General features: G+C 38.6%; 1 protein-coding gene across 2 annotated transcripts in view; it reads right to left on the bottom strand.

The window, feature by feature from the left end:
* LOC119562499 (RNA polymerase I-specific transcription initiation factor RRN3-like) overlaps window positions 1–24374 on the bottom strand; it is a 51496-nt gene extending 27122 nt beyond the window's left edge. The window contains exons 1-4 of one of the 2 annotated variants that reach the window (XM_037875707.1): window positions 24140–24374; window positions 23590–24071; window positions 20994–21479; window positions 20742–20917 (exon numbers count right to left, since the gene is read on the bottom strand). In XM_037875707.1, coding sequence (XP_037731635.1) covers window positions 20742–20917; window positions 20994–21479; window positions 23590–24071; window positions 24140–24307 — 1312 coding nt within the window. In that variant the 5' untranslated portion in view covers window positions 24308–24374. Of the gene's footprint in view, window positions 1–20741; window positions 20918–20993; window positions 21480–23589; window positions 24072–24139 lie in introns of those variants that run through there. The other variant, XM_037875708.1, reaches the window with a different exon arrangement.
* Window positions 24375–27513: the final 3139 nt, after the last annotated feature.

Below are 27513 nucleotides of genomic sequence, written 5' to 3'. Positions count from 1 at the left end.
ACCAGTATGATAATGTCATAGTCACTGTTGGAAGTAGTAATAAAAACAGACTGCGTTTTAGTTCTCATGCCGGATATACACTCATGGACAATATAATAGGTGTGTTTTTTTTTCATTTTTAACTTTTTATTTCTAATTCTTATCATCTCTAATCTCAACAAAATAAACTTTTTTCAAAACTTATATTAATTGTCTTCAAACAAAAAGTAACAAAGGTTTCACAAACCCTTTCATAAACAACTAAATTAAATATTTCCTTAAATCCTCCAATTTTGGCTGGACACAATAATAGGTGTACAAAGATAAATGTTTAAATTAAATCAATATTTCACTATGTTTGGTCTTTTTTTATATTAAACTAAGTATCTGGCAGCTAATAGCCGGTATATCGGCCAATATTTTGCAGGACTTCCTCCATTCGTCTTGGCATGGAGGATATTAGCTTGCGACATGTTCCAATTGGAATATTGTACCATGCTCTTTGGACAGTATCCTTTACTACTTGAGAGGCGTGCTTCGGGTCATTATCCTGCTGGAACTTCCATAAAAGTGGCATATCATCCTCGGCATATGGTAGCATCACCGTCTCCAATATATCTTTGTAAACAAATCTGTCCATTATTCCGTCAATGCGATGAATCGGACCAACACCATACCATGAAAAGCAGCCCCATACCATTAGGCTACCACCTCCATGTTTCACAGTCTTATATGTGTATTTAGGATCAAATTCTTTGCCTTTCGGACGACGAACATTCCTTTTGGCATCATTTCCAAATAAATTTATTTTGGTTTCATCACTCCAGAGGATATTACGCCATTTTTTCTCACCCTCTGGTCCGCACCAGGTTCTACGATATAATGAAAATTTTTTCCTCATCTGTAAATTTGCCGACCGAAGCAAAGGAACCCTGCGAGCAATCCTACCTGGTAGGTTTGCTATTGCCAATCGTCGCCTAACGGTCATTGATGACACAATATTCCCAATTTCATTGGCAATCGTCCTGGAAGACTTGAACGGGTCGCGTTTAACCAATTGAACAATGCGATCGTCGGCCTTAGATGATGATTTTCTAGGTGCTCCCCGACTTTCACCTATTTTTTCCGGTTTTAAGGCATTGGTTATGAAGTTTTGAGAACGTTTCATTAGCATGGCAATGGATTTATACGTTTTTCCTTCATCTCGGAGTCGTCGAATGAGCCTTCTCTCCTCCGCACTGCATTGACGCCCACGGCCCATCTAATACAATTTTAATAGTCAATTAAGTCCTTATTTAGGTATATTTTCCTAATACCTTACCTTGTGCAACCAAATAATTGTACTAATAAGTAACAGGTTAATGATTTGGTTAATACACCTATTTCATTGACCAGCCGAGATTGCAGTCTCAGCAATAAAACATTCCACAATTTTTCCCAGAAGCTTATTAATTTCGGGAATTCACCAAATTCGTACCGAAACATTGTGACCATATTAAAAAGTATCGCTTCCATATTAAATGTTATGTTTATATTGATTTAAATCGATATTTAAAAAAAAATCTTCACACCTATTATATTGTCCATGAGTGTATATTGAAAGTATATTTTCAGGCCATTATTTCCTGAATGATGGCTGTTTGAGTTTACTGCAGACAAGCCCATAGCCGGTTGCCAGTCAGCGCATATTGTTGAAGAGGAATTCTCAACATCCAAATTAGATGTCGGCCTCGCGTGGTCGTAAGTACTATTAAGTACCTTGCGCAACGTATCCGTACGTATTTTTATAGGCAGGTTGAGATCGTCGTTCCAAGGAATAATAGTGCAGTCGAATTGGAAATATGTAAATGATTTTCTTACGGACGCATGCCTGTTCTGTGACGGCCATCCAAAGAGCGTAGAAGAAATTGCATCAATGGAGAGAGGCGATGAAGAGCACAGTGAAGAGTGTATCCGACTACTCATAAAAGAGAGCGCTATCCCAAAAGGCGTGCTGAGCTCAATAGTATCAGAATCCGAAGATAGCAGCATCCGATATTGGTTTTACTCCGACGGCGAATATGTAGAGAACATATTTTCAATGAGGGCTTTCCAACCTAATGAAGAGTACGAATCCAGCCGATGTTCTAGGTACTTCGGGAGAGAGGCGCAAGATGTTGAGAGCGCAACTCCGAGGAGCGCTCCGATATTAGAGCCAGGCGGACGGCGAATGTCGCGCAAAGTGGACAACAAAAGGGAGAGCGCCGCAAGATGATGAGAGCGCAACTCCGAGGAGCGCGCCGATATTAGAACCAGGAGGACAGCGAATGTCGCGCAAAGCGGACAACAAAAGCTCCGGCTGTTCCGGATGGTGCGTTAGGAGAGAGACAGAAGATGATGAGAGCGCAGTGAGAAAGGCAAGCAGCTGCCGATGTTGTTGCGAAAACGACTCCGACAAATGAGGAAAGACTTGCAGAAGATGTCCCACAAAAGTAACGACGCCAGTGGCGTCGAACACTAGGGGTTTTTTGATGGATGACTTGATGTTTAAGTTTTTCCAGGCTCCGGCAAATTAGATAAGATTCCATCCCCTACCACAATGGCCCATTCTCTATGAATAAATCTTTTGACCTTAACTGAGTTTGGCCAGAAATCGTTTTTGAAGACTGAATCGTAAAGGTGATCGGGGATACCAAGCTTGAAATTTACAAACTTTAAGGTTGTAACGTTAACATCTTTTTTTACAAGAGAACTAGCATCCACCTTAAGCTTTGTGGACACATATTTTAAAACAGCATTCAGCTCTGTATCAGTTGCAAACTTTCCGACATGCAAAAATTTCTTGGTCGGCAAAACATGAAAATCTTCGGCATTAGGAGCCACTCCAACAACATGTTTATTGGGCTTGTTGTTATTCCTTCTCTTCTTATTTCGAACATGTATGAAATATCCTCTCTCAACATGCAGAGCATGATAAGAAGGGTCAACGACCGCGGAAGACGTAGCAGCAGCAGCCGCATATGACTGGGGAGCTGCACCCACGTTGGTAGGCCTCGGTAGACGAGGTTTGGGATTTACATTTAAATTCGGAGTCAATGCATCATCTTTAGGGGGGAACGCCTCCAAGAATTCATCAATTTTAGAATGCGAATCATTCGCATACGCAAGAAGTATGATAGGCGCGACGGCACAAAGAAGAGCAGCGAAAAGCACACGAAGCGCGAAGCTGGGCCAATGTAACATCGGTATTGCACTTGGGACAGCGGGGAAGTAACATAGCGAGAATTTTAAGCACGTCTGAACGCAAAGAAAGCTAGATGACGACTAAAATATGCTGCTCTACTTCGCACATTGTAGCTGCTTGTCCGAACATTCAACTGTGGCGTACTGCCTGTTCGCGCGTCTTATAAGGTTACTGGAACGGTCCCTTTATTTTATATGAATAAAATTGCAACCACACATCCGGGGTTCAGAAGCATATCAGAAGCACTTTGTCGAAAGTGTGGGAAAATACAATTAGCACAACCATCCAACCACAAAAAAAAAATCCTAGATAGCAATTCGAAGTGAATAGCGCTAGGCAGTCAAATTCAAAGTCTGTTTAAAATTGAATTTCATTCAACTCAATCCCTAAATACGAGAACGATAACGATTGTAAATGCAATTGCAGCAACAGCCACGGTTACGAAACCCCCAATGAGGATGACGAAGAAGAAGAAGAAGACAGCGCTTTCCAAATTCTTACCCAAGTACCGGAGGATAACTTTGATGAAAGCACCCATGTAGGTTACCATAACCATACCTGCTGCGCCTATCTAGAAAGTCAAAAACTCGCAAGATTTTTAAATACCAATTTTATTGAAAAACAAGGAAGAACGCCACAGGTTTGGGCGGTTTGTGGGCGTTAGAGTGGGCGTGGAAAACTTTTTGTTTAAGTTTGTGGGCGTTAAAGTGGGCGTGGCAAACCTGACGGTCCTGACGTCAGAAGGACGCGTTTCGGACCCCATAAAGTATATATATATTCTTGATCAGGATCACTAGCCGAGTCGATCTAGCCATGTCCGTCTGTCCGTATGAACGCTGAGATCTCAGAAACTATAAGAGCTACAATACTGGGATTAGGCAGAAGGGTGCCACGCCCACTCTAACGCCCACAAACCGCCCAAAACTGCGGCTCCTACAGTTTTGATGCTAGTATAAAAATTTTAACTGAAATGTATTGTTCTCTTCAATACCTATCAATTGACCCAAAACTTGATATCGCCCAGCTACACTACATTTTTCCCCACCAAGCAGTTCTACGTCCAGACAGCTTAACAACGAAACTACGTATAGTATTCGACGCGCCAGCTACAACATCGAGTAACCTGTCTCTCAATGGTATTGTTATGGTTGGCCCAACCATTCAACAGACACTCTTACTCCTCTCATTTCGCACTCACAGATATGCTCTCACTGCAGACATCTCTAAAATGTACCGACAATTTATGCTACACCCCAATGATCGCAAGATTCAATTGATATTTTGGATCTTCACCAGAGCAGTCTCTGAAAATCGATCAGCTCAATACGGTGACCTATGCAATGGCATGCGCACCGATCCTAGCAATAAGGAGTCTTCAATGTATCGCCCAACGGAAACAAGAACAGCATCCTATTGTATGACATGTACGTCGACGATCTGCAGACTCCATTGAAGAGCTACAACAAAAGTTCAACGAAGCTGTTAAATTTCTCACGGAAGCAGGATTAGCACTTGCAAAATGGAACGCAATTCACCTCATCGAAACAAATACGGGGTTTCATATCAAGCCGAATGGCGATAATGTGACGAAGACTTTCGGCATGTCTTGGAAGTCAATATCGGACGTATTTTGTTTCCGATATGCATTGCCGTCGGGCGGAGAAGTTATCAAAAGTAATTTCAATCCTAACCCGTCTCTACGATTTACTCGGCTTGCTCAGCCCAGTTGTCGTTCGTTGCAAAATCTTGGCTGAACACCTTTGGCTCCAAGGACTTGGATTAGACAACACAGTGCCATCTAACCTCACAGTGGAATGGCATCGAATTGAATTAATAAAATCGAAATACCACGATTTGTGAATTCGTAGCCACAGCAAACTGGACAAATCCATGGGTTTTCAGATGCGACAGAACATGCATAAGGACATAAGCACATATCACGTTTAATTATTTTGAAGTCAAAGCTCGCGCCAACTAAGGCACTCTCGTTACCGAGATTGGAGTTATGTGGAGCAAGTTAGCTGTGCAACGTATGCCACAAAATTACACACAAATTCACATACTTAATCAACTCAACATTCATTTGGATAGATTCGAAAACTCAGCTTTATTGGATAAACTTAAATTCGTCACAGGTCATATGCTTTATTGCCAATAGGGTATCTATAATTCAAGCACAATCGGTCGATGTCACGTGGCGACGTTTTCCAAGAAAATGCAATCCAGCCAAATCAGACCCACAAACTTAACGCACGGGTTTGGTTTCACCCTAGATTTGCTGAGGAACGTACATTTGTTATTCTTACACTGAAATCGCATTCCAGTGTTTAGACAAATAGATTCACGGCTTTCTCCCACACCCGTCTCCCACATCCAAGTAGAATTCCAATGAAAGCAAGAGTACTGAATACAAGATATCTCTCTTCTTATTACACCCGTTACTACCCGTAGAGTAAAAGGGTATACTGGATTCGTCGCAAAGTATGTAACAGGTAGAAGGAAGCGTTTCCGACCCCATAAAGTATATATATTCTTGATCGGGATCTTTAGCCGAGTCGATCTAGCCATGTCCATCTGTCTGTCCGTCCGGATGAACGCTGAGATCTCGGAAACTACAAAAGCTAAACAGCTGGGATTTGGTATGTAGATTCCTGAGCTTCTTGCGCAGCGCAAGTTTGTTTCAGCAGGGTGCCACGCCCACTTTTACGCCCACAAACTTCAAAAAATCGTTAATATAAACGCGGATATTTCGGAAACTATCAAAGATAGAAAATGGGGATTTCAGATTTAGATTCCGTAGTTTTGCACGCAGCGCAAGTTTGTTACTTGAATAAGCCACGCCCACTCTAACGCCGGTTTGCCACGACCACTCTAACACCCACAAGCCGCCTAAACAAATGGCGCCCACAATTGTCATGCTAGAAACATTTTTTTAACTTTAATGTATTAGTCTCGTCAATACCTATCGATTGACCCAACAAAAGTTTTCCACGCCCACTCTAAAGCCCATAACGCCTAGATCTGTCTGCCGACCACATAACCATATATTGAGATCGCGGGTAGGTGGCGCATTTCAATCTCGCTTTGCTGCTTGCATATCTCCATCTCCTTTTGGTCCCTTAGCTGAATAACTAACGGGTATCTGATAGTCGAGGTACTCGACTATTGCGTTCTTCCTTGTTTTTCATTTCGTATGACTTTAGTATATGGTGTTTGGAATACCATATTCACAACACCATCGTTTATCGTTTTCAATCCTTTTACAACACTGATAATGCTTATTTGTTATTTAAATACATTTATTTAACGAAAAAAAATTAAAAGACATTTGATGAAACAAGGAAATGTGCTGAAAAAATCTTACTCTTTAATTACTTTGCACCAGAGGGAAAATCCAAAGAAGTCTGTAAAAAGTCTTACAGAAATTGTAAGCCTTTAAAAATAAAATAATAGAGTTTAAGAAAATATATTTTCTGTGGAGTATGCCCCTTGGTGAAACCACAAAAAAACGCTCCAAAACCCCTTTATGTATGGCGTGAAAATGAGAAATTGTTTAAGTTTAATTTAAGTTGATATAACCGGTCTATTTGCGACATTTTCAATTTCGATTTCCGCAGGCGAAGCTGCGCGCGACCTTGCTAGTAAATAATATAAAATGACCCTGCCTCGAGAAAACGACGCCCCGAGCCTAAAGCTATCTCTCCCGCTAATTAGTTTTCCTGAGTTTGATGCCGAATATCTAGATTGGCTCCGGTTTCACGACTTATTTGTGGAATTAGTACCTAATAAACCATACTCAGCCAGTCAGAAGCTGCATATTCTACAAGGCTCACACCGCGGTGAACCGCGGTGACAGACACAGCTTTCTCACAAACCAGGAACCAAAACGGCAAAATATTAGCCTATGCTGCAATAGAAGAAATCCTCGATTATATGCCCATTAACGGGTCTGCACAACAGTCTCGATCACTACACGATTCAGTCCGGAAGACTTGGAGCACCCTCATAAACCTCGATATCAACACAAAATCATGGAATCCAATCCTTTGTTTTATTATCAGGAGAAAGTTAGGCTAATAGAACCAAACTGCACGTGCACCAACGGAAATTCCAATGGTAAGGAGTGAACTGACGTTTATAACCAAATTCTGAAATAATTTGAAGACGCTTGCTAATTATAAATTGGCACGGTACAATAGGCAACCCCAAAACTGCCCAAAAATGCATTTCGCTCTTTCAGTAAACGGTCGTGTTTTTGTCTTGCGATCTGAAATTGTGTTCTTTTTGTCCATAAACCATCTGGGCTTAATTCATATTTTCTTACATTTATATAGCTTCTTATGTCCCTAACAACATCCGTTCGCTTCGTTCATAGTGATTGTTTTGTGTTTAAATTAACAAAATTAGTTTGCACGTTTAATCTATATGCAGTGTTTGTTCTTATTGTTTTATCTAATTGACTTCTTTTTTTACAAACGCTGTTTGGAACGGTAAGAGTCTAAACGGTAGTTACCCGCTCTCCCTCACTCCCGCATAAAACTTTGTTGTTGCAACATCAGAAACTTACGCTTCCCTAGCTTACTCACTCCAGTCCCTCTAACTCTCTCTTATACTTGCGTTGCTTTATTTTCTTTGCACTGTGGTTCGGAATATCGCGAAAATGGCTGTCTGTAATTTAAAGAAATGCAAGTCGTTGATTTTGGCTGGGCAACAGAGCATTCCGTGCCATTCGTGCGAGAATATTTTTCATGCAAAATGCCTTGGCTACTCGGGCCTGGTACGCGATGCAATCGACATGAGAAGTGGCTTGCGCTACTATTGTGATAATTGCATTGCTTATAAAACCCAGGTAATCTCTATTAGGCGGCTTACAAAAAGCACTGTTACGGAACTAATCCGGAACAGCCGTAGAAATACGGATCTGCTTGTGGCGCTTAAGTCGCAGCTCACTAGCCTTATGCTATCTGAGAACGATTTTCCTAAGCGTAAAAAGATCGCGGTCGATAGACAACCCACGGTAGCCGCTAGTGAAACTCTCTGGCGATCTTGTGTCTGCAGCATAGCAGTAGATCTCAGGTGCCGCACAAATGGTACTGAGGTCGAAAGCTAAAAAAGATTCGGTTTCCGAATGCAAAGGACGTGAGATTTTGCCGCATGAGACGCCCGAAAAATCTGTTGTAAATAATACAACAATGATTCCAACGCCGCATGTTGACTTAACGTCCAGAGTACCGACTGAAACTGGTAGTGCGGCCATAAATGATGTAGTACCAAAACCTGTCACATGCGTGGTACCTAAAACAGTCACCTGTGTACCGCAGTGGAAACAAATTTTTGTTTTTCGGCTGAATCCTGACCTTTCATCCCTGGACATTACGGCCTATATCCGTAACAAAGTTCAGATTGATAATCTAAAGGTTGAACGATTTGATTTTCCATATGCTAGGGAAGTATCATTATTTAAGATCGGTGTTTCCTGTGCTAATTTTTCAACTATGTGCTCAGCTCATCCAATTTTGGCCTGGAGACATTTTTGTTTAAGAGTGCGAAGCTAAAAAAAGAAAATTCGTTCAAAGGAAGTTGGAAATCCCCTTAAAGAGCTGTTCACATCTACCTCTTCATCTATCTCAAAAAACTAGATTCTTTCCTTTTGCTTTCCTATCAGAATACAAAAGGTTTACAAAGTAAGCTGACCAAATTGTATACTGATAGTTTTTCCTTGTCTTCCCATGTTATTGTGTTTACAGAAACCTGGTTAAAAAATGAAAACTGGAAATTCTTAGTTCCCAAGTCTTTCCAAGTAAATACACAACTTACAGGCTTGATCGTCTGTCCCGAGGTGGAGGTGGAGTTAATTGCAGTTGACTCAGAATTAACGTCTATCCCTTCCGGGTACTTCTAAATACATAACATGTTCCTATATACCGCCGTTATCTGAATTCCCACTATATGCGAATCATCTGTCCGCTATCCAGTTTATTTCAAGTAAACTTTCAGATAGGGATAAGTTAATAGTTTTAGGTGACTTTAAAATATCTAGCTACACCGTCGAAACATCAAATATATTGTTACCTTCAACGCAGCATGATTTTCTTGACGGTTCCTTGATATTTCATTGTCTCAAGTATATCATGTTCTAAATTTGTTAGGAAAATTACTAGATCTATGATTTCTTTCCAGTCCAGATTGTGTTTGCATAGTTAGAACCTCTGCAATTACTTTACCAGAAGACCCATATCACCCAACGCTGGAGCTGACTGCATGAACTATCTGAAAAGTCAGCTAAACGCATCCCCTGCTTTCGTAGAGCAAGCTTTGCACTCATTAATAGCTTTATAGCTTGCTCGGATTGGTCTAATCTGTACTTATGAACTAATATTACTGAAGCTTTTAATACATTTTATAATGTATTAAACGCAGTTTTTGATACATGCGCTCCTACGTATTATCCTAAAATTTCAAACCTGCATGGTTTAACAAAGAGTTGGCACGACTTAAAAATGTAAAGTCTAGACTCTACAAAAAGTTTAGAGCTTCCGGTTCACAAGCTGCCTTTTTCCGATACTTAAGTGCTGGGTCTGATTTTACCGTGCTTAACGCCCAGTGTTATAAAAACTATTTAACTCGTTTCAAGAACCAGTTTACACTGGATCCAAAACAGTTTTATAATTTTGTTAAAACAAAGCGTAAATCTTCAAGTTACCCATCACTTAAATTTGAAAATTCGGCCGCAAACACTGATCAGGCCATAGCCGATCTTTTTGCACAGTTTTTACAAACCACCTTTTCAACATCAAGTCCTCCAGATCAGTCTTACCCATATGACATGCCTAAATCAAACCTTTTTTTTGTCCTGTTATAAGAGCAAGCTCACTTCTTTTAGATTTGCAAAGGGTCAATCCAGTCTACTCTCCGGGTCCTGACGGATTCCCTGGATGTGTGCTTAGGTATTGCGCTAAGACTTTGTGTAGACCATTGCACAAACTTTTTACTTTGTCTTTAGAAATGTCAGTTTCCAGGTGATCTTCTTAGGTGGATCTTAAGTTATTTGAATGGCAGGACTCAAAGGGTCATTTTTAAAAACTCTTTTTTATCCCTAATCCGAGTTACGTCCGGTGTACCACAAGGATGTCATCTTGGTCCGCTCCTGTTTACATTATTTATAAATGACCTTCCTTTAGTCTTAACGAAGTCACGTGTACTTATGTACGCAGATGACGTTAAGTTGTGCCTGCAATATAATGATCCCGCACAAAGTTTAGCTTTACAATCTGATCTCAATGCACTTCAATCATGGTGCATGGATAATGAATTTAATTTATATGGTTCTAAGTGTAAATTTATGACTTTTTTTCGTGTCAGCCCTCACTATTCAACTTATACTTTGAGTGGTTGTGTGTTAGATGGGATAACGCATGCTGACGACCTTGGAGTCTATATGGATCCTGAACGTAAGTTTTCTGACCACATTACTACCACGGTAAATAAATCCAGGAGCATGCTTGCATTTATCAAAAGGTGGTCGAAGGAATTCGATGACCCTATGTCACGAAGACCTTGTTTATTTCATTAGTCCGACCAATTCTTGAGTACTGCGCTCCTGTTTGGAGTCCCCAATATGGGGTGCATATAGACCGGATTGAGTCTGTGCAAAAAACTTCTTAATACTTGACTTACGGTGACTTAACTGGGATACAAGCCTAATACTACCATCCTTCTCTAGTAGACTACTTCTAATTAACTTTCCATCATAAGCTAACCGTATAACTATGCCTGGTATTACGTTTATTAGAAATCTTATTCATGGTGATGTTGAGAGTCCCGAGTTACTGGGTCGCCTGCAGTTTAATGTGCCAATTAGATTCACTAGAAACTATATTCCTATAGTTTACATCATTGTATCTCTAATTATGCAATGGATGATCCTTTTAGAGTACTTTGCAATGATTATAATAGACTATATCACCTAATATCTACGACCGACTCACTGCCTATCTTTAAATCAATAATACTATATCACTTAGTAACTAATTAGTTTTACTTTTTGTATCTTGTCTATTCGTATTTTGACCTGTATTTATCCCCTTTACTCTTAGAGTAAAAGGGTATACAAGATTCGTCGAAAAGTATGTAACTGGCAGAAGGAAGCGTTTCCGACCCCATAAAGTATACATATTCTTGAGATCTCGGGAACTATAAGAGCTAGGCTATTGGGATTTGGCATCCAGATTCCTGAGCTTCTTGCGCAGCGCATGTTTTTTTCAGCACACAAGCTTCAAAAAATCGTAAATATGAACGCGGGTATATCAGAAACTATCAAAGATAGAGAATTGGGATCTCAGATTTAGATTCCGTAGCCTTGTACGCAGCGCAAGTTTGTAACGCGAATATGCCACGCCCACTCTAACGCCCACAAACCGCCCAAGCCTGTGGCGCCCACCATTTTCATGCTATATACCAAATTTTAACTGAAATGTATTGGTCTCGTCAATACCTATCGATTAAAAACTTTGCCATGCCCACTCTAACACCCATAACGCTTAAATCAGTCTACCGCCCACATAACCATATATTGAGATCACGGGTAGGTGGCGCATTTCAATCTCGCTTTGCTACTTTCATACCACCCTTTGGTCCCTTTAGCTGAGTAACGGGTATCTGATAGTCGAGGCAATCGACTATAGCGTTCTTCCTTTCTTTAATTGTATATTGTTATATTGTCTTTTTCTTTGTCCGCGATTTCGTCTACTCGCGCAAAACGGTGAAGGGCTCCGCGCGTAACAACCATTTCTTGGTGTCGTAGGGCCCCCTGTTTGTACTGACCATAGTGCATCAACGTCCAAGAATTCAACTTTTTTTTTTTTGGTTATTTCTCTGTTGTAAATGTTGCCAAAGCATACCAACAAAGTACTACATGTACTACTATACGGGTATTTCTTTGTTTAACCATTTTACAATACTGGTAGGTAATGGTTGCTTATTTTATAAATACATGTATTTAAAGGAAAATTTAATAAGGTGTTTAATTGAACAACGAAAACATGCGAATAAATATAATCTAGGCGAAAAGCTAATGAAAATAAGAATACTGAAAACAAGATATTCGTGCGTGTGTGTATATATGCATTTGTAGTTGGCGGTGGAAATGATATTCGTTAAAATTCAACTTCATTATAATAAACACTGATATACTTTTGCTAAAAAATATTTCATTTGCAATTCTTAAACAGCTTTAACACATTTCCCTTAAAGGGCAAAAATCATTTTGCATTTTAATGTTTAAACATATATACATTTTTAAACAAACAGGTTCACGGCTTTCCCTCACAACTGTCACCTACATCTAAGTATAATTCTAATGAAAGCAAGAAGAACAAGATGTCCGTGCGTGTGTGTGCGCCCACAACTTTCATGCTAGATTAAAAATTATAACTGAAACCTATCGATTGATCCAAAAAAAAAGTTTGCCACGACCACTCTAACGCCCACATGCTAGAAAAATATTTTAACTTTAATGTATTAGTCTCGTCAATACCTATCGATTGACCCAACAAAAGTTTGGCACGCCCATAACGCCTTAATCTGTCTGCCACATAACCATATATTGAGATCGCGGGTAGGTGGCGCATTTCAATCTCGCTTTGCTGCTTGCATATCTCCATCTCCCTTTGGTCCCTTAGCTGAGTAACGGGTATCTGATAGTCGAGGTACTCGACTATTGCGTTCTTCCTTGTTTTTAATTTCGTATGACCTTAGTATATGGTGTTTGGAGTACCATATTCACAACACCATCGTTTTTCGCTTTTAATCCTTTTACAACACTGATAATGCTTATTTTTTATTTAAATACATTTATTTAACGCATAATTAAAAGGCATTTGATGAAACAAGGAAATGTGCTGAATAAATCTTACTCTTTACTTAATTTGCACCAGACGGTAATTGTAAGCACTTCAAAATAAAACTGCGAAACTGCGGGCAACCTTGCTTGTAACTAATATAATATGACCCTGCCTCGAGAAAACGACGCCCCGAGCTTAAAGCTAACTCTCCCGCTATATTGGCCCCGGTTTCACGACTTTTTTGTGGAATTAGAACCCAATAAACCATACTCAGCCAGCCAGAAGCTACATATTCTACAAGGCTCACACCGCGGTGAGCCGCGGTGACAGACACAAAACAGGTACCAAAACGGCAAAATATTAGCCTATGCTGTAATAGAAGAAATCCTCGATTATATGCCCATTAACGGGTCTGCACAACAGTCTCGATCACTACACGATTCAGTCCGGAAGACTTGGAGCACCCTCATAAACCTCGATATCAACACAAAATCATGGAATCCAATCATTTGTTTTATTATCAGCAGAAAGTTAGGCTAACATACCCAATCTGCACTGGAAAATTCTGCGGATGCACCAACGGAAGTTTTAGTGTTCGGGAGTGAAATTACGTTTATTGATCACCTCTCTTGCATGCTTGAGATGATAAACGCACAACCAACAACAACACTCCGCAATCAATCAATCCTCAACTAATAAAGCTTCAAGATTTGTCACCTAGAGCCACATCATCCCAAAACGCGGCGCCAAGGTATTATTCAAGTAGGAGCATGCAAAAATTGCTTATCTAGAGCTCATAAGGTTGAAAGCTGTGGATCACTGACTACTTGTCGAGTATGCCAACAACGGCATCATTCAAACTATACTTACTATTAGAAAGGTCCCTAAAAACGGAAAATAGCTCCTGCAGTAAATATGGTTTGACATACAAAACTAGGAAAAAACAAAATTCGGAAAAATTTCAAAGTCTCTTGCTAAGTATAAATTGGCACGGTACAATGGGAAACCCCGAACTGCCCTAAAATTCCATTGGTTTTTTTTTTTCAATTTTTTCTATTGCCATTTCTCTGTTATAAATGTTGCCAAAGTGGTTTTTAAATGTGCTGTTCATAGTCTTAAGGCATACCCGCAAATAACTACATCTTTTTTTTTTTTTTGGAAGTTAATCCTGTTTATCAATAAATTTAAAAATGCTTATTGCGAAAACTAAGCTGACACCACTACTATTCTATGGAGTCTTTGGAAATTGTGATGCTACTAGCCAGCACAAACTCCTTGTAGCCCTCAATAATGTAGCGAGATATATATTTAATCGCAGGGGGACAGATCGAATCTCTGATGCAACTTTAAAAATTTTTGATATGCCGCTTAAAGTCTGGATCGAGTACAAAACACTAGTACTGTTGCACAAAGTAATAACAACTTACGAGCCAAAATTGCGATGCGTACAAAGCTACGGAATCTAAATCTGAGATCCCGGTTTTCTATCTTTGATAGTTTCCGAGATATCCACGTTCATACTTACGATTTTTTGAAGTTTGTGGGCGGTTTGTGGGCGTTAAAGTGGGCGTGGCAAACTTTTTTTGGGTCAATCGATAGGTATTGATGAGAACAATACATTTCAGCTAAAAATTTTATTCTAGCATCAAAACTGTAGGAGCCAGTTTTGGGCGGTTTGTGGGCGTTAAGTGGGCGTGGCACTCTACTGAAACAAACTTGCGCAGCGCAGGAATCTCAGGAACCTGCATGCCTAATCCCAGTATTGTAGCTTTTGTAGTTTCCGAGATCTCAGCGTTCATACGGACAGACGGACATGGCTAGATCGACTCGGCTAGTGGTCCTGATCAAGAATATATATACTTTATGGGGTCGGAAACGCTTCCGTCTGCCTGTTACATACTTTCCGACGAATCTAGTATACCCTTTTACTCTACGAGTAACGGGTATAAAAATACTTACCACATTATTTCATTCAGTGTTTTTGTTTAATATAAATATACCAATAGTTCTTATTAAAGATATCCGATATAGTAGTCCGATTTTTATACCCTTGCAGAGGGTATTATGATTTTAGTAGGAAGTTAGCAACGCATTGAAAAAAAAGGTCATATTCTTTATGTATAGGGATGCAACTATCCCAAAATTCTTCTTATTTCTTCTTTTGGAACGAAACAGTCAACCATTTTATATAGCTTCCATAGGAATGATTGGAAAATTAATTGAATAGAAGAAATCAAGCTATTTCCGCAAGCCGAAGTTTCTATACCCTTGAAGGTCGTTACCGTGGAGCATTGTATGTAAAGAGCTTTCCGATTTTAGGAAAACTAAACACTCATAACAGAAATATAAATAAAGAAATATAAAGATAATGTTCCGTTTAAATTTAATACCGTATATTAACAAACTATATCGGTCCTTGTTTTATTAAAAAAAGTGGGGGCGCTAGACGGGTTTTAGTGTTAAAGTCGTTTGTGGGGGTGACACCATGCTAAAACAAACTTGCGCTGCGCAGGAAGACCAAGAATCTGCATGCCAAGTCCCAGCACTCTAGCTCTTATAGTTTCCGAGATCTCAGCGTTCATATGCAACAATATATATATACGAAAACGTCGAAAACGCTTCCTCCTACCTGTTACATACTTTCCAACGAATCAAGTATACCCTTTTATTCTACGAGTAACGGGTATAAAAATAGGCCGAGCAGACAGTCACACGTTTAAGTCTGTTTAAAATGTAAACAAATTAAAGAAGGCATAGCAGGGTTAACAGGGAAAAAGGGCACCCAGCAATTTTTTAAAATTTTGAGTCAGCGATTGTAGATAATTGGGGGAACGATTTTCAATCCTGCGGCTATATAGCAATATATATAGCTATATATATATAGCTGTATATAGTATTCGCCGCGGTCCAGGCCTGTTCGGACCTGTTCGGTTCGTTCGTTTTTTTTCTATGAATTTACAGACACTCAAAACTTTGAGGGAAATAAAAACATACTAATATGTTGCTTATAATAATGAAAAGCAAACAAAATAATATTTATTTTTTAATAAAATAAAAAATTGTTGAATCCTGGGTGAGCCTAAACCCTGTTCCAGGTTATCGACAAATGGGTTATAGGTTCAAACGCCGAGCTTTATAGGCACTAGTAGAATCTATATGAAACTCTCCCGCTTTTAAAATGTGGTCGCTAAGAGACGAGTTCTTGTTGACTTTAAAATTAAATTAACATGAAAACGAGAAAGGAAGTTAACTTCGGCAAGCCGAAATTTGTATACCCTTGCAGTTATAATTATTAAATTTAAAAATACAAAAAATGATTTTCCCAATAGTATAAGATAATATGTCAAAAAACACCGAAGCTATAATTTGTTTCATATTATTCTCCCACCAATTTTCCGATCGTTCCTATGGCAGCTATATGATATAGTCGTCCGATTTTGATAAAATTAAAGTCCAAATTCAGAACTAATTAAAAAAGTTATTTCCCAGCAAAGGAGGCTATATGTTAAAAAACACCGAAGCTATAATTTGTTATACCCGTTACTCGTAGAGTAAAAGGGTATACTAGATTCGTCGGAAAGTATGTAACAGGCAGAAGGAAGCGTTTCCGACCCCATAAAGTATATATATTCTTGATCAGGATCACTAGCCGAGTCGATCTAGCCATGTCCGTCTGTCCGTCTGTCCGGATGAACGCTGAGATCTTGGAAACTATGAAGGCTAGGCTAATGAGATTTGGCGTGCAGATTCCTGAGCTTCTTACGCAGCGCAAGTTTGTTTCAGTAGACTGCCACGCCTACTTTTACGCCCACAAACCGCCCAAAACTGTGGCTCCTACAGTTTTGATGCTAGAATAAAAATTTTAACTGAAATGTATTGTTCTCATCAATACCTATCGATTGACCAAAAAAAAGTTTGCCACGCCCACTTTATCGCCCACAAACCGCCCCCAAACTTCAAAAAATCGTAAATATGAACGTGGATATCTTGGAAACTATCAAAGATAGAGAATCGGGATCTCAGATTTAGATTCCGTAGCTTCGTACGCAGCGCAATTTTGTTACGCGAATATGCCACGCCCACTCTAACGCCCACGAACCGCCCAAACCTGTGGCGCCCACAATTTTCATGCTAGATACAAAATTTTAACTTAACTGTATTGGTCTCGTCAATACCTATCGATTGATCCAAAAAAAAAAATTTGCCACGCCCACCCTAACGCCCATAACGCTTAAATCTGTCTACCGCCGGTAGGTGGCGCATTTCAGTCTTGCTTTGCTGCTTGCTTATCTCCATTTCCCTTTGGTCCCTTTAGCTGAGTAACGGGTATCTGATAGTCGAGGCACTCGACTATAGCATTCTTCCTTGTTTTATATTATTTTCCCACCAATTTTGCGATCGTTCCTGTGGCAGCTACATTATATAGTCGTCCGATTTTAATTAAATTAAATTCGAAATTCAAAACTAATTAAAAAATGTTAATTCCAAGCTTAGGAGGTTATATGTTGAAAAACACCGAAGCTATAACTTGTTTCATATTATTTTTCCACCAATTTTCCGATCGTTCCTATGGCAGCTATATGATATAGTCGTCCGATTTTGATAAAATTTAATTCAAAATTCAAAACTAATTAAAAAATGTTAATTCCAAGCTTAGGAGGTTATATGTTAAAAAACACCAAAGATATATTAAAAAAAAAATTTTTTTTCGATTATTCCTATGGGAGCTATAAGGTATAGTTGTCTGATTCGGCTGGTTCCGACTTATATACTACCTGCAAAAGATATAAGACTTTTAGGAAAGTTTCAGCCCGATAGCCTTAAAACTGAGAGACTAGTTTGCGTAGAAACGGACGGACATACGGACATGGCTAGATCGACTCGTCTAGTCATGCTGATCAAGAATATATATACTTTATGGGGTCGAAAACGTCTCCTTCACTGCGTTGCAAACTTCTGACTGAAATCAATATACCCTCTGCAAGGGTATAAAAATTATGGTTTTGTTGATTCTTATCGTTTTTTCTCGTTTTTTATAATTAGCAACAATAATTAATAATTAACCATGGTTTTACTAACATTGACTATTTCTTATAACTACAAGAGTATATTCATTTCCAGTTGCCGAATCTAGCTTCCTTTATTGTTTTCTAAAAAAAATCGAAATTATAATATCTACAAAAAATGCAATACCCCATCTTGCTTAACATTATTTTCTCATGAAATTTTCCATGGCTCCTATGGCAGCTATATGATATTTAATTCTACACTTTAAAAAAGTAAATACGCCTGAAAAGAAACAAGAAAGAACGCTATAGTCGACTCCCTCGACTATCAGATACCCGTTACTCAGCTAAGGGGAGTGCGAGGGAGATGGAGATATCCAAGCAGCGACTGTTCCAATATTGCACATTCCTTTTTTTTGCTTGTAACTTCTTAATGGATGGTCTGATCTGGACAATCTGGACAAAGATAGATATTGATGTGGGCGACAGACTTTAGCACGAGCGTATGGGCGTTTTTGTGCTTTAGAATCTGCATGTTAAGTCCCAACTTTTTAGCTTTTATAGCGTTCATACGGACAGACAGACGGACGTGGCTAGATCGACTTTGCTAGTGATCATGATCAAGAATAAATATACTTTATAAGGTCGGAAACGCTTCCTTCTACTTGTTACTCGCAGAGTAAAAGGGTATACTAGATTCGCCTTAAATTCAACCAGTAAAACAAACACAAACCGCCCAAACCTGTGGCGACCACAATTTTCATGCTAGATAAAAAATGAAATAAAAAACAAATGTTTTATTCTCGTCAATACCTATCGATTGACCCAAAAAAAAGTTTGCCATGCCCACTCTAACGCCCATAACTCTTAAATCTGTCTACTGCCCACATAACCATATATTGAGATCACGGGTAGGTGGCGCATTCCAATCTCGCTTTGCTTTAGCCTTTAGCTGAGTGACGGGTATCTAAGCGTTCTCTCTTGTTTTTGGTACCATCACAGTAGATATTTATTCTTTGTGAATATACAGTCACTTTGGCACACTCTTCTGGTGCGCTGTGATTTTTAAGAAATGGAATGGTTTTTTCTAACATAATTTGTGTTGCATATTTCTTTATGCATTGAAATTTGAAACAAAACAAGTTGCAAGCTTAAAAAGTCGAGGATTCTCAAAGGCCTTATAATCTTTTATTCAAAGTATTGATCGTTGAGATAGTTTTTGAGAATAAAAGCAAAATATGTGCACAAAAATATACTTTCGATATATTTTTAAAACGGGCTTTTGATCCAAAATATGTTTTGTTAGCATAAATAGCCTAGAAATACCTACTGAACAACATATAGCACGTGCTTACAGCTTCTGTTAATTTTTTTTTATGTTTTCCCGCTAAGCTTTATTGGTTTTTATTAAGCCATAAAAAGTGGTTACAAGAAGAAAAATTTTTACTTTCACTACCATTTTTCCAAAGCTGTGCGTGATGGAAAGTTTCCAAGTTTTGGGTAGTAATCCACAGGTAATACCTTTCAGATTTTTTAGCTCTTAGTCTTGGGCCAAGAAAAAGTCAGAATTTTGTCGACCTGTGTAATTTTTCGTCAACAAATTTGATATTATAACATGTATGCGCGCCACGACTTTGTACTTTGTTTGTGGTGCTTGTGTTTGATTAATCAGAAAGCAGAAAGGTACGATTTTAAAACAAGGAAGAACGCTATAGTCGAGTACCTCGACTATCATATACCCGTTACTCAGCTAAAGGGACCAAAGGGAAATGGAGATATGCAAGCAGCAAAGCGAGATAAAAATGCGCCACCTACCGGCGGTAGACAGATTTAAGCGTTATGAACGTTAGATTCGGCGTGTCAAATTTTTTTTGGATTAATCGATAGGTATTGACGAGACTAATACATTTCATTTAAAATTTTTTATATAGCATAAAAATTGTGGGCGCCACAGGTTTTGGCGGCTTGTGGGCGTTAGCGTGGGCGTGGCATATTCGCGTAACAAACTTGCGCTGCGTACAAGGCTACGGAATCTAAATCTGAAATCCCAATTCTCTATCTGTGATAGTTTCCGAGATAACCACGTTCATATTTACGATTTTTTAAAGTTTGTGGGCGTTAAACTGGGCGTGGCAAACATTTTTTTTGGGTAAATCGATAGGTATAGATGAGAACAATTCATTTCAGTTAAAATTTGTACTCTAGCATCAAAACTGTAGGACCCACAGTTTTGGGCGGTTTGTGGGCGTGGGCTTGGCACGTTGCTAAAACAAACTGGCGCTGCGTAAGAAGGTCAGGAATCTGAATGCCAAATCTCAATAGCTTAGCTCTTATAGTTTCCGAGATCTCAGCGTTCTTCCGGACAGACGGACATGGTCGACTCGCCTAGTGATCCTGATCTAGAATATATATAATTTATGGGGTCGGAAACGCTTCCTTCTGCCTGTTACATACTTTCCGACGAATCTAGTATACCCTTTTACTCTACGAGTAACGGGTATAAATATATATCCCAAATATTAAAAATCTTTTAAAAAGTAAGAAAAAATATGTTACAACAACATTATTAGGCAAATGTAGTATGATTTTAAAATACCTCCTAGGTTTTATGAAGAAAGCAATTCAGAACCTAAGGTAATGTGTGATACGGCTCAGTCTAAGAATCTTATGACAACATATTTTAAAGCATACCTTTTGAACTGTCAGTCAAATATCTGGCACGAGACGCAATCAAATAAAAAATTGTTTCGCAGACAGAGTAGAAAACCAAGTGTGCACCAAACGACCAAGTCAAAGTCTTTTTACTCGAGTCGTCTATGTAGGTATGAGCCCAAATACTCATTTTTTTTAAATAGTATTGTACAAGGCTAGAAAAAAAAGTTAAGAAAATTAAAGTTCTTATTATCTTATCTTATTTGGACATTGAATGACAATTTTTCTTACCTTAGTGGCAAAAATCTGGCGCGAGATAAAAAGCTAGTCATGTATCCCACCGCAGCATGTCCAATAATCGGCGAAATTTGGGGATTTTGTACCTTCTGCCAAAGCAAATCAAGAAAAGCCTCAGAATATGCAACACGAATACTAGTCACATAAAATAGGACAAACTGCACATGATGGGTATTGTAGCTTGGTAACAGAGTATCATCGAATATATGTAGTAATAGATTAAATATGCGTTTAGCAGTCGAGCGCTGTTCGCCGGTACTGTTTTTGTGAATGCGACATTTTTCGTCAATAAACCTATACAGCATGAATAGGCAAATATCCAAGGTTTTGCCGACAGGATGTTTAACAGTTTTTTCAGTCTTAGTATAGCTGGATACATCGTCCATTTGAAAAACTCTATCTGCGTCCACATTGTCATCTTCGTCATCTGTTTCTGCGCCAATTTCTTCTCTTGGAGCGTTAACATCTAGTAATAAGAATCTAAGCGTAAAAAGAAAACGCCAAATTTATCTAGATGATTATCCATGAAAATAAAAAGAAATTGATTAGATTGCTCAAGGATCATTAGAGCCAGGCCCCAAAAGCTTACTAAGACTTCAGCCACGCCTGCCTCTAAATCCATAAGAAAAATTTTAAGTTATACAAGGGTGCCGAAGACATTGCTTAGCGTTGAGTTTGTGATAAATTTCTATTGCCGCACATATGACACCCTTTCCAATTTAGGCCTAACCGATTTCTAGAGCACATCTATAGTCGTGTTTCTGACTATGTAACACCAACCTGTAAGATCAATTGGCCTGCTACAAAGTTTCCGGAATTTGCAGAGATGCCGAAAAATCATAATACTTATATTATCCGGAAGTTTGTCCTTTTATTTCTTTCGAATTCAACAGATTTATAAACGATTGATCGATTTTACTAACATTTTTATTTAACGGATGAATGCTTTACAAGTTAATAAAAAGTCAGGATTCCGGATAATAAATGTATTATGTTCGGCATCACTGCAATCACTCTAGCATGCTGCAACTACGGGACCACGGAATAAGTAGGAAATTAGTACAAAATAAACGGAACGCTCAGTCGAATGCCTCGACTATGAGATATCCGTTACTCTATTAACCAAGTTTAAAATAAATATAACTTGGGTAGAGTTTAAAACATCGATATTTACATTACATGGCATCGATAAGGCTTTAAGGGGTTAATACACTTGTATCACGAAATATAGCAAGATTTCTGCGTAAAAGGGTGTTCTTGATTCGTCGGAAAGTAAGGAAGAAGGAAGCGTTTCGGAGCCCATTAAGTATATATATTCTTGACCAGGAAATCAATCTAGCCACGTCCGTCTGTCCGTTTGAACGCTGTGATCTCGGTAACAATAAGTTACCAACACCACCCACAAGTCTTGACGCTAGAATGAAAATTTCAACTGAAATGTATTGGTTTCGTCAACCCTCCAACGCCCTCACACCGCCCACAAGCTGTGGCTTTCAGTTTTGATGTCAGAATAAAAATTTTAACAGAAAGTTGGTTTCGCCCACAAGCCTCCATAACGCTTAAATCTGAAGCCTAATTTTTTAAAACCTTTTTTATATGTGTACATGGAATTTGACTTTGGTTATTTATTCCTATATTCATATCTACAAATTGTTCAAATGGGTCCATTTATTAAGAAGATATGACCTAATAATGAATTCGCTAGTGGCGTCCTGCAATCTACCAAACAGGCAGTTTGCTGCTTGCATATATCCATCTTGCTTGCGCTCCCTTTAACTTATTAACAGGTATTTGATAGTCAAGACACTCGAATATAGAGTTATTCCTTGATTTATTTCTCTTTTATATGATTTAAAGTTCATAATATCTAGTTTTTTTTAATTAAAAAATCAATTAATTGATTTATAAATTAAAAATAACACAATTATAGGCAATTGTCGGATCTCTTTCGACTTCGGATGCCTTGTAGTTTACACGATTGCGGGATAACGGGTGTAAGATTACTCAATTCTCTTATCTATCTAATCGCACCTTACGTATACCCGAAATAGTGTACACCTCTAAGCTATTTTGGGTAAAAACTATTCCGATTTAATCGCCATTTTTATTTTTATATACATAACACATAACCAAATTTTAATTTTAAAAAATATAGCGATATACACCATATGGTATAGTACATGAACCCTTATTAAATTACTTTAATATTCTGTAAAAAGTTTAAAAGGTTTTTATCCTGCTCTCTACCCGATTTTCTTAATTTTCCCTATATTTCATTTTTTCTGGTCAACGGAAACTGGTTAGGTTGCCAAGTTACTTTTTCGGTTGATGGCTATCTGGAAACTATAAAATCTGCACAGCAGGTGATTCTGATCTGGATTAAAAATGTATATATATACAGCAGTGATAAAAAATAGGGTAGAACTTATATTGACCAAACAAAGCAAAATCGAGTACATTCCGAACAAAAATTGTGCCCGAAATCCACGCTAAGTGATTTGTGCAGCACCCTCGATATACCTTATGTCTTTCTACCTGATTTTGGTTAATAAGTCATTGGTATAAAGAAATAATTTAGTAAAGTAGTTACCTCTGCAAAACCAGCTGCAACATCGGTTCTTCAAATATAGGCTTGTATTCGATTAACCAGAGCACGTTATAGACATACCCTGCCGTCACATAAGCTGGCCTTTTATAATAGGGAAATTTATCGGTAATGGTTTTACATACAAACTGAAATGTCATTGGAGCTGCGTTTAAAATGCGATTCAGTACATCATGTACAGCTTTCAGTTGAAGTCTGCTACGTTCTGAGGGACATCCCTTGACCCAGTCGAATTTGTCCGATTTTTCAGGAATCCAGTGTTCAATAAGTTTAAATACTCCTATTGAAAGATATTGGTTGTGGGTCATCAATAAGTCCACATAAAATTCAATATATGCTTCGATTATCTCGGAACTTCTTTTCTTCCAGTTCAAAGATAACAAAGCCTTGACTGCTTTTAAAAAAACTGGAGTTAAGTGTTGAACAACTTCTTTGGCATCTTTTAGGATTGACAAGACCTCGTCATCCTAAAGTAAAAAAAAGTGGTTCTATATAAATATACAAAAATTACGCCTAAACATACATACACACATACCTTAAGTTTTGCTTCACAGAGAAAGATTGTGAACTCCTTAATGAGCTGAAACTTTCTTTCTTTTAGGGCCACGCGTATAGATTCTGCCAGGCCTCTGTTTTTTGGATCAGAACGTACATTGTGGATGGCACGGCAGTGCCAATCAAACAAATTGATTGGTATCGACATAGTGACATGCACAGACAACAAGATAGTATATGTATTTCTCAATTATGAGATTTTGAAACAGCTTTTGTATCGGCAATTCACAGAAGATTCAAATTGCAAATGTGCTTAGGTACAACTATTAAACAACGTTCCTGGGTGGCCGCGTTCCAATGGATTCGCAGTAATACCCTATTCCCACGTAGACACATTGGCATTTGCAAACAAGTTATCGCATCTTATTTACATAGGCCGCTGCTTTTGAAAATATAGAAAACCCTAAACAAATAAATGACTCTTAAAAATAATTGAAATATTTAAGATGCTTATAAATTTATTAGGATAACGTTTTTTAAAGTCCTTATAGCACTTGCTTGATTTTCGACTCAGTGATTGTACCTATATTCATGAATTTTTAATTTAAATTAAGTAAGTTGCCAACATACCAAATGTTTGTAACTGTGTTATTTTCCGACAATGCTTGGCTCATTTATTAGAGAATCATTAGAGGCTGAGAAACAGATAATATATGACATTTACATGGATTTGTTTAGATAAATAAAGCATTTGAACGGTAACCATAAACTTTATAACTCAAATAACACAAACTACCTGTCTTTAATGTTCAACGCTTTCAAAATAAACTTCTAGATGGGTAAAAAATTATCGGCAATTAAAAACATGTTCTGCCGTAAAAATATACTCTTTTAATATGACTTCAAAATATTTTGGGACTGTACCAAAATAAAAAAAATAATTCAATGTGATAATCTCCGGCAGTAATTTCTTTAGAAGCCTTTCGATTTTGATGTCTGAATGCTTTCATATAGTTAAGTCTTAGTTTATAAGAAGCAGCGTTACTTTTGGGGTCGCAACAGACTAACTTAGTCGTTTAAATATTACTTTTGTTGTTTTTATTTGTAAAATGAAACTAAAATAAAAATAATTGGAATTTTCAACTAATTTTTTTATTTATGTAAATTAGTAGTAAAGAGCTGCCTTCTCGTCTCGCGGAAGCCTCGCCATCTTTTTTTCCACTTTTGCAGCATCTTCCCGACGCATGCTGTTCAGCTCCGATTCTCAAAGTGCTAGCATGGGCCTTGATGAAGTGGGTGCCGGCTGGGGAACGGGGGTATTCATTCGGTGCTGCAGCAGATTTCTCTTAGCGGACCGCATTTTTTTTTTCTAGTCCCTATAGTGTAGTACTCAGATGGGCTAAGAGTTTCACTTGTTCGTCTAGAAAAGACGAATCTGCTGGTGCACAAGAAAATAAAAATAAATGGAATGTTCGAACAATGTTTTTATTTATGATGTTAGTAGTTTAACGTAATAGCTGGTAATGGCTCCTTCAGCTGCCCCTTAGCGAGCGTCATTTTTCCTCCTCCCCATAGAAGCCAACTCTTCCTCCAGCACCGCATTAGCTGCCAAGTAGCTTGTGGTGGTGGACTCCATCGCTTCCCTACGGAGAGCTCGTCAGAGATTATTACTAGTGGTTCTGCGAAAAATATACCTATATTAGTACAACGAAATCAAATTCTTTTGGCCAGAACTTACTTTTCATCTCAATGGGCTTCTCGATTGGATTATTTCCAGCGTCCCACTATAATGGGCAACAGCTTTGATTAAGCGTCCTTTTTTTATCTGCACTGACCTTCTTTGGCGTTTTTAGGGTTTTCCATCCATTTTTATTTTTAAATTCCACACCGGTGTTGCACGAACACCGCCAAAGATTAAATTTCTTATTCTTTGGGCCGCAGCTAACGGCGTTCATCGAAATTCACTCGCTAAATCTGGTATTTTGTCTGGTATTTCCTTAGCTCATCTGAGTACCGAGCTGAAAAACAGACCCGACGAAAAGCGTTAGCCGCTTAGCTAATAGAAATGAAATAATTATTTGGCGCTGAAAACATTATACATACTAGAGTTCAAATTGTATTTAGTTTTGCGTTCTTTTTCATTTCTTTTCGGAGCAACTGAATTTGCACGTCCTCTCCCTTCGGATACGGTTCGCTTCAGGGATTCTTTATGTGAACAAGGTTGTGTGCAAAAATACCAAAATTAGTTCGCGACGACAAACTGAAATCTGCTGATTCATTGCGATAAAATTCACAGCGAAATTGGGGACCTCACTAGCCAAAAGCATATTGATAATAATATGTCAGGGAATTCATTGAAGAAACTTTGGTGAAAAGTAGCAAGTTAATATCAATAAGCATGGATATTTATTAAACATTAATATTTTTGATAAGTGATTGAATACTTGGATGCGTGGACCTCTAGCCAGAAAGTTAAAAAAGTGGAGCAGACGCTTTGGAGTCCCAAGTGAAAGTTCAGTGGGAGTTTGGCGACCGCATGTCTTTCTTGCTTGACTTCTCCACAAAGAAACCGTAAGTCCTTTATCCTTTTTAAGAAAAGCCCACAAGGCTAAAAAATACCAATTTTGTAGAACATTCAACACAAATTTCACCGAAGCCGACAAGTCTATTGATATTCTCGATTATGAAGAAGTCACCCTGTTCGACATCGCCGCCCAAAAGCAACTATGACTATGAAGCATTATCTTAATATTATCGGACTTCCTTCAAGACCAATATTTTCTTAAGCCTAGTACTCCATAGAATAACCATAGAAGAGAGCGAGAGGCAAGTAGGCGGCTAACTCTTTTGGTGGGGTCTGTTTTCACCGCGGTACTCAGATGAGCTGAGGAAATAGAAGAGAAATAAACCAGATTTAGTGAGTGAATTCCGATGAACGCCGTTAGCCGCCGCGCAAAGATTAAGATATTTGATAATTGGCGGTGTTCGTGCAAAGGCGTTGTGGAAACTAAAATTTAAAAATGGAAGGAAAGTTAAGTGCAGTATTTTTTAACTTGACCCACAAGAAAAAATACCACAGCAGGGCAAATCAGCTTCTGAACCACCAGTAATGCGGTCTCCGACGAGCTCTCCATTGGGGAATCGCTGGACTCCCCCACCACCAGCTACCTCACAGGTAAAGAACTGGAGGACGCGCTGGCTACTATAGGAACGAGGAAAAAAGGTCACCCGCTAAGGGACAGCTGGAGGAGCCATTGCCAGGTTGCTGGGCGACTTCCTGCAGCATCAGCGGAACAGCTCTTTTCCCAATTCGACTTCAATTCTCTCAAGGTCTACTTTGGCATATTGGGAATCGCAGGTATGGCAAAGTATCCGTGGGACGAGAAAGAACATTTCATTTATTACTCTCGGTAC

This window comes from Drosophila subpulchrella, unplaced genomic scaffold (genome assembly GCF_014743375.2).
Source record: "Drosophila subpulchrella strain 33 F10 #4 breed RU33 unplaced genomic scaffold, RU_Dsub_v1.1 Primary Assembly Seq53, whole genome shotgun sequence".
NCBI lineage: Eukaryota > Metazoa > Arthropoda > Insecta > Diptera > Drosophilidae > Drosophila > Drosophila subpulchrella.
The sequence above is the reverse complement of the archived record's forward strand: the minus strand, read 5'-3'. Positions and strand labels throughout refer to the sequence as shown.